The sequence below is a fragment of the Orycteropus afer genome, unplaced genomic scaffold (assembly GCF_000298275.1).
Source record: "Orycteropus afer afer isolate SDZICR_OR568_19922 unplaced genomic scaffold, OryAfe1.0 scaffold00036, whole genome shotgun sequence".
Taxonomy (NCBI): Eukaryota; Metazoa; Chordata; class Mammalia; order Tubulidentata; family Orycteropodidae; genus Orycteropus; species Orycteropus afer.
The window spans coordinates 16919197-16928177 of record NW_006921623.1 but is presented as its reverse complement, the minus strand read 5'-3'; the positions used below and the strand labels follow the sequence as shown (position 1 = coordinate 16928177).

The 8981-nt window shown below is 35.2% G+C and overlaps 1 protein-coding gene across 1 annotated transcript in view; it reads left to right on the top strand.

Moving 5' to 3' along the window:
• The window catches only part of DDX10 (DEAD-box helicase 10), a 381553-nt gene that overhangs the window by 93212 nt on the left and 279360 nt on the right, over positions 1–8981 (top strand). The window contains 1 exon segment of the mRNA XM_007936575.2: positions 958–1426. Coding sequence (XP_007934766.2) covers positions 958–1426 — 469 coding nt within the window.

The window sequence follows — 8981 nt, the reverse complement described above, 5'->3', positions numbered from 1 at the left end:
TATGGAGGGATGGTCACTGGGAAGAGGTAACTATGGGGAGGAAGTGGGAGGGGAGCTGTTGCATTGTGGTAAACTGTGGTCACTGACATGAGACAAAGTATATGTGAACTGCTGTATGGAAAGTGAATTTGCTCTGTAAATCTTCACCCAAATCACAATAAAAAAACCCCCTGAAAATAAAAAAAAAAAAAAAGAATTTGACATGTCTTTTATAGTTTTCTCCCATTCTTTCAGGATTCACCTTTTAGTTTCCTTATTTCTTTTGGTCATCTCTGTTTTATAAAAATCCTTTCCTTTTTATAGGAATTAGTATGTCCTATTCTCTGTTTCAGAAGATGGATGGTAATGCTAGAGTTCATTCTTTGTAGAGAACTGTGCTTTTGTCCTTTCATGGCTCTCTCTCTTCCAGTTTATTTAGTGCTTCTGTTTTACAAAGTGATTTCATATAGTTAGTTAGCCTCATCTTTTTAGCAACTGTGAGGTAAGTCTGGTAGGTATTAGTACCCCACGTTATGCAGAAGGCGAAGTTAAGAGAGTCAAACTTGTAATGGGCGGGTATTGTACTTGAACCATTGTCAATCTTGTTTCTGGTTTAATACTCTTTATTTTGTACCTTGGAAGGAAGACTGGGTAATCTACTTCTGTAGAGATGCCGCCTTGGAAGTCCAAGGAAGGGTTACTATGAGTCGAAATCGACTTGACCCCAGTGAGTTTGTTTTAGTTTTTAACATCTTAAAGAAAAATAAGATATCTCCAAAATGTTTTCTTGACAGATACTGAGTTTTTTTTTTTTTTTTTTTCCTGGCTTGTGTTTTGGATCATCTAACCTGTCAAGATTGACTTGTATCTCAGAGGAACATTTTGTTTAAAACAGCTCTAAATTATATAAATTTCCATTTTGAGAAAAAATACCATCAGTATGTTGAGATAATTCTTTTCATTTCTCATATATTTAAGGTCCCTTGGTCTTGCTGTGGCACCACGAGTAAGATTTCTTCAGAAAATGCAGAAACCCACCAAGGAATTGCTAACGAGCCAAGCTAATAACGTAATTAAGCCAAGGGCTCCTTCCCTTACCAATGATGAAGTGGAAGAATTTAGAGCATATTTCAGTGAGAAAATGTCCATCCTTCAGAAAGGTGGGAAAAGATCAGAAGAGACAGAATACAGACTGGCTAATGGTATTAGTGACGAAGAAGAGGAAGAAGAAGAGAAGGAAGATGAAGAAGAAATAGAATCGAAAGTGGGAAAATCGAAAGGTTCTCAAACTGTTTCTAACACCAATGAGACCCAGAATATCAAGGATGTTCCTATGCAATTCATGGACAAAGTTGAAGAGGATGACGATGAACCTGATGCTGATTTGTTTAAGGTGAAGCAGTACAATGTGTTTGGGTTGGAACTTAAAGAGAATACAGCATTACAGGTAAGTGTACTCCCAGTGAAGGGTCTTCTGTTATTTCTCTTCTTTCTACTGTGTGCTAATTTTTGCTTCTTGGAAACTATGAGAAAGTATGAACTAGGAGAAATGTACAGAATGACTTTTTTTTGTAATGAACTACCCAACCACCCTTTACATTTAAACAAAGAGTAGATGCAGACTGTTCTCATATTTTTCATAACTTTGGGATCTCTTAAGAGGTTGAAAGCTTTAATCTTCTCATTTACTGGTTTTCTAGTCAAAGTCATGGTAGTAACATCAAGGAAGGTGATGGATTCCATGGTTTATGGTGTGCAGATTCTTCACTGTTATTCTTAACATACTGCTTTCTGATTTAAATCATTACAAATGTTCCTTGTGGTAATTTAATCTCTCTAACCATGAATTGTACTCTTAATTGAGACATTTACTTTTGGGAACCATGCCAGTGTCTTAAATAGAAAGCAAGTACTTCTTTATAAAGGGCACTTATGAAGGCTTATTAAAACATTACATGTAGGTCCTTTGTTTCTCTAGTAAGTAAGTACTTGCTAGGAGGAACAAAAGGTTTAATCCTGATAAAACGACCTGTTTTTTTTGGTACTTGTAGGTACACAGTAAATGTGTGTTTCTCTTCCTCCTCTACTATGACCCTTTCTCCTTTGTATGCCTTTATTTCTGACTATTTCTTTAAAGATAATTGAATGCCAACTCTTATTCTTTTATGGTGTTTAGTAACATGCTAAACGTTGTATGAACTGTATATTGAAATTTGAACTGTGAAAGTTGGAAAGGTGTTTAAGTAACTAAATACTGAAAAAAACATAATGAATGTAATTACTGAGGAGCTCTGGTAGTGTAGTGCTTAAGGCACTTGACTGCTAACCAGAAGACTAGCAGTTCAAACCCACCAGCCACTCCTCGGAAGGAAGGTCGGGCAATCTATTTCCATAGTGTTACTGCCTCGGAAACCCGAGGAGGGGTAGCTGCGAGTCGTGTCTTACTCGATGGGCACATAACCACAACAACAACATACTTATTGAGCACTTAGTATGTATTAGGCTACTTCATTAAGCATTTTCTAAATATTATCTCATTCTGTCCTTGAGGAACTCCATGAGATAGGAAAAAGGCTTGGAAACCTTATTATCTCATTTACAAGTGAGGAAAAAAATAGGCCCAGGTAATAAAATAAAATAGGCCCAGGTAATAAAATAGTGAGTGGCAGCATTATTTGGACCATAAGTATTTTGACTTTGTAGGGGGAAGAAGTGGCAGTCTTTTTTTGTAAAAATGTACAGCCTTGGAAACCCTATGGGGCAGTTCTACTCTGTCCTATAGTGTCACTATGAACCAGAATTCAACTTGATGGCGGTGGGTTTGGTTTTTGGTTTATTCAGACTTTAGTGTCTGTGTTCTTGACCAATAATCCTGTGCTGTTTTATGTACTTCAAATTTAGCCATTTTAAGTTTGCAGTTAAATCTGATTTTACCAAGTGAAATAAAGACCAGAAACTAGATTTTGTTTTAAATTATGTAGCGAGCGCTGGTGGTGTAGTGGTTAAAGCGCTTGATTGACAACCATAAAGTAGTTGTTTTGAACCTACCAGCTGCTCTGTGGTAGAAAGGATGTGGTAGTTTGCTTTTGTAAAGATATACAGCCTTGGAATCTTCATGGGGGTAGTTCTGCTTTGTCATAGTTTGGGGGGTTGCTGTGAGATGGAATTGACTCAGTGGCAGTGGTTTTGGGTTTTTAAACTATTGAGTCAATAAACTTTATAAGAAACTATCAATTGTTTTCCAAACTGATGGTTCCATTTTGTATTTTTGTCATCAGTGTGTAAGAGTTTAGTTATGTTACATCCTTGTCAGTACTTGGTATTGTCAGTCTATTTAATTTTAGCCATTCTGACAGGTATGTGAGGAACTCTGTTGGTGCAGTGGTTAAGGCCTCAGTTGCTAACCAAAAGGGTGGCAGTTCAAATCCACTGGTTGCTCTCTGGAAGAACACTCTGGCAGTCAGTGTCCATAAAGATTTACAGCCTTAGAAACCTATAGGGAAGTTCTTCTCTGTCCTGTGGGGTTGTTATGAGTCAGAATTGACTTGACAGTAGTGGATTTTTTAGTAGGTATGCAAAATTGCACAGGCAATGCCTGAATGAAACGAGTTACATTCTTAGGTCTGTTTTTAAATCAAACTAGTATGTAACTTGGAACGTTTAGGTGTGGTTCGTGTCTAATAACAGTTACTCAAATATTTGCCTCAGTATATAGTATGTAGTATACAATTGTATGCATTAAAAAATTAAATACTTCCAGACACACTAAAACATCTTTAATGTAATAATACTGTAATGATAATACTGTTTTGATATCTGCTGCAAAGTAGTGCCCTTTGTTATTGTGAACTATTATATGTACGTTGAGGTGGTAGAATGCTATTGGGTAGGGTGCAGGTGGTTGTGGCTGGTTGCTGCCATCGCCAGCTTGAAAATACCTGTGTGTCTCATAGTGCTGGTGCTGGTGGAGCAGTGTGGCCCAAAGCCTGTGGATCTGCTGCTGTGCTGCAGCAACTTCCAGCCTTGAGGCTTACCTGTGCTGCATGGCCATGTTGCCCAAGTACCCCCACATACCGAACTACAGGTGAGGGACCGGCTTTGGACCTTAGACACTGTGGAGGTAGGTATGACTAGCTAGCAATGAGAAGAGAACCTGGGCTGGGTTCCAGTTTCCTTATGCGACTAACTGATTAGCTGCTTCCCTTGAGTCCTTGTCTTTGTTCATGCTGTGTTAGCAAGGCCTAGCACTCGATAAATGTCATTTTCCTTCTTTTTTTCCCCCTGCCTTATCAATTCCACAAGGGATTGCAGCCTGAGGGGAGTGAATTAGAACTCATGTAGAAAGTGACAGATTGAAATATGTGCCTTGTTCTTAGTAGAACTCCAGTACTAATTCATTTAATTATCCTGGAATTGTCATTGGGTGCTTTATGGGGGTTGGTTCATAATTTTGGGTTGTAGTTAAGTCTAATGTTCGTAAACTGAGAACTGCCTGTAGTTTTAATTTCCTAATGACTAATGATGAACACGCTATGAGTCGGGGCCGACTCAACGCAAATAACAACAACAACAATGATGAACATCTCAAGCTTTTTGCCATCCATGTATCTTCTTTAGTGAAATATTTGTTCAAATCATTCCCTCCTCCCCCTTTTAAAATTGTGTTGCTCATCTTGTTATTATGGAGTATTAAAAATTCTTTTTATATTCTGGATACAAGTCCCTTATATATAAATTTGCAAATACTTCCCCCCAGTCTGTGTCTTGTCTTTATATTTTCTTAACTCTCTTTAAAACAGCAGAAAATTGTAAATTTGCTGAGGTCTGATTTATTAATTTTTCTTTCAAAATTTGTATATATTATGTCATATCTGGTAAATCTTTGGGGAACCCAAGATCACAAAGGGTTTTTCCTATGTTTTCTTCTAGAAGTTTTCTAGTTTTAGCACTTGCATTTAGTACTAGAATTCATTTCAAGTTAAATTTTGAGTGTGATGCTAGGTGAGGGTTGGAATTTTTTTTTTTTTTGCTTATGAATATTTAATTGATCCAACACTGTTTATTGAAAAGACTGTACTTTTTCCATTGAATTAGCTTGATTCTTTGTTGAAAATCAGTTGACGATATATATATATATATATATATATATATATATGTATGAATATTTCTAGTCTTAATTTTGTTCTGTGTCTATCTTTTCAGTAATAACACTTGTATTTATTACGTGTAGCTTTATAGTAAATCTTACATCTATAGTATGAGTCCTTTAACTTGATATTTAAAAAGCTGTTTTGGCTATTTTGGACCATTCCATTTCCATATAAAATTTTGACTCAGATAGTTAATTTGTACAAAAGTATGATGGTATTTTTACTGAAAAGGCATTGAATGCATTTGGGGAGAATTGACATCTTTATGATATTGAGTATTCTAATGTCTCTTTCCATATAATAATTTTAAGTGCACTTATATTGCACATATGTTGTTAGATTCATCACTTAGTATTTATTTTTCATTGTTGTTAGAAATGGTATTTTCAAAGTGTCAGTCTTCAATTATTTGTTGCCATTGTATAGAAATAGATTTGATTTTGTATGGCCATCTCTCTACTTACCTTTTAGTTCTGGTGCTTTTTGTTTTTTGGAGAATTTTTGGGATTTTTCTCTGTAGGTGATTATATTGTTTATAAGCAGAGACAGTTTCATTTCTCCCTTTCCTATATGTATGCATTTCATTTCATTTTCTTACCTTACTATACTGGCCGGGATCTCCAACGCAATGTGGGACTAGCATGGAAAGAGCAGACATCCTTGCCTTAAGTAGAGGGAAGCATTCAGTCTTTTCCCATTCCATATAATGTTAACAGTAGGTTTTTTTCAGATGCCTTTATGAGGTTGAAAAAGTTCCATTCTATTCTTAGGTGGTTTAGTATGTTTTTAATCATAAATGAATGATGGATTTTTGCAGGTGCCTTTTCTTCAACTACTGAAGTGAACGTGTGATTTTTCTTACCTAAGTCTGTTAAGACACAATGACTGATCTTTCCGATGTTGAACCAACCTTTAATTCCTGTGATAAAACCTTCATATTTTTCCATTGTCTGTAATGGAGGATTCCATTTGTTGATATTTTGTTGAGGAATTTTGCTGCTTTTTTCATTGGTTTGTAGTTTTTTCTTATAACTTTGACTTGAAAAAAAAAACCAAAACACATTTTAAAAGCTTTTGATATATTTTGTAAGGGTAGCCTAAAAAGAGCTCATATGTCAGTCATTGTCCTACTAGCTATAAGTGTCAATGCCCATTTAATGCACATAAATCCTGAATATTAACATATTTTTATTGTTTTGAAAAAAAGAATAGAAATGCTATATTGTTTAAATTTGTCTTTTCTTAATATTGTTATTGAATATTATTGGAGCGATTGTTGAACTTTAAAAATCAGTAATATAATTTTTTTTTTTTGGTGTGTGAATTGCTTATATATATATACCAAATTCCCCTTGTTTTGATATTGGTCTCTTACCTGTTGATTTGCAGGGTGAACTCAAACATTAAGGTTATTGTCCTTGGCTTTTAATTTTTTTATATAGCTCTTGTCGCACAAAATTACTTATTTTTGTTCCCTGTTGGACTCAATTCTTTGAAAATATAGTCTTTACCAATGATTGTATTTTTGGGTCCTGATACAGTGTCTAGCACTTTGTACAAATTTCATGACTATTTAATGAATGAATGAGTGAATTCATAATTTTTAAATATGTTCTTTCACTTTGATAGTTTATTATTAGCTATGACATATATATAGAATTCTATATGTATGATCTGTTCTTGGAAAGCTTGTAGTTTGAAGCTGTGTAAGGTGTACCTGATTGACTTATAATGATTCAAAAGGCATTATTGAACTTTTGATTAATGTGAAAATAAATAACTTATTTGACTCTGAATGATACATTTGTGCAGACTAAACTTTCTAATTTAGATAGTAAATGATAGTGGCTAATAGTAATGATATAAAATTCTGTTTAGCAAGATCACACTCACATGTACTATAAAAAGGTCTATATTTAAAATTTCTACATTTTTTTTACTCTAATAAATTGCAAATATCATGGCATATCTGTTGAGAATGTGAGAAATACTTTGCTGATCAAGGAATGTTTTTCTATTTCTTCCTGCACATTCATTTCCAGTACCACATACAAACAATAGATTTGAAGCTGTTGGTTCTTTAGCTGAAATAGAAATAAAGAGGAAAGGCTCACTCCCTTTCTTTGTTGCCTTACCTGGTTTTTTCAGCTTTACCAGTTATGTGTCTTTGAATTTTATTAATCAATACTTATCTGTATTCAAATTACCATCGTTTTGATCCTCCTTGTTTGTTTTTAGGGATTTGGTTTTGAGTATGATTTTTGCATCCACAATGTCATCTGGCTTCTGTTTTAGTCCTTCCTTTTGTGTTTTATGTTTTACTATTGTCTTACAGCTGTCACTCACTGAAAGCTCCTTTTTTCCTTTATTACCTATTTTCAAGGATAGACCTGATAAAGAAAAGAAAACCAAACGAACCACACGCAGAATGAGAAACAAATACAATCATTTAAATATATAAATGAGTGTATACTTTCCGGGGAGACTTAAGTGCTTTTATTTATACACTACTACCTTGTTTGAATGTATTTTGCTGCTCCTGTTTGAGAATTGTCTTTAGAGACAGGATACCAAACACACAAAAGAACTAGCTTCATTACCTGATGGTCACAGGCTATTCTCTTTGCTTTGATTACATTTTTCCTTCTTTCTTGGCTTCCTAGAAAATTGAAAATATTTATAGAACTAAATTGAGATTGGAGCAGATTACATGGAATTTGTTTAATAATCATCATAATATTCATCAATAATAATAATAATAATATTTGTTTGGTGTCTTACCATATACCAGATACCCTTGTAATGACAGGAAATGCAGCTGATATTTATATTTCACAGAGTAGGAAACTAGAGCTTTTTTAACTGGTTTGTCCTGGGTTTGTGTTCAACCCTATCTCCCAGTGCCAAATCACATTCTCTTTCTGCGCTATCCTTCTGCCTATCATGTGTGTAGTTTGCTTTCTGTGAATGGGTAATGTCAGTGTAATTGACAGCATAATTTTGGGCCTACCATTGTGTGCAGACACCTAGAAATACAGAATTGATGTGTTTACCCCTTTTGATTTAGGTATAAACGGAGGAGAAATGTACTGAGTGCCAGGTGTAATCAGTGCCTTCTGGCTGACTGCCTTGTCACTGTCCTTTTCTGTTTGACAAGATCAATGCATTGAAGTAGAAATAGATTTCCTTACCAAACAGAGATGTCATGTATACCTACTGGCACGATCAGAAAATAAGACAGTAATAGAAGGCTAGTTGACTTCTTGTCATAGGGAAAGAGATTTTAGCTTTGGCTAGTTTTATTGGCCCTTACAAAGTTAACCTCCAGGGAAATATTTTTAGGGAAGAACATGGATGTGTGTGTGTATGTATGTATGTTGTAGCATCAGCAAACACTTTTATGAGTATAGCATGGTTAGTTGATTGAGTGTTTTTCATATTCTCATTGTGCTAAACCACTCTGCCGCTCTGTACTTGTAGTACAGATCAAGATCACATCATTGCCCAGTAGTTATTAGATTTCCGTGTTTATGCAGCATTGTGTTGAGTGCTCTACTACAACACAGGATGAATTAAAGAGCGTTTATAATTCATGATATTATAATCAGACCATAAATAGGCAAGCACATGCTCTGTAGAAATAAATTGATTGCTCATAAATAGAATTTAAATATATATAGGTGGTGTAGTGCCTAAGGCATTTGATTGCTAACCAGAATGCTGGCAGTTCAAACCCACCAGCCACTCCTCGAAAGGAAGGTTGGGCAATCTACTTCCGTAGTGATACTGCCTCGGAAACCCAAGGGGGGGTCGCTATGAATCAGAGACAACTCAATGGCACATAACAACAAC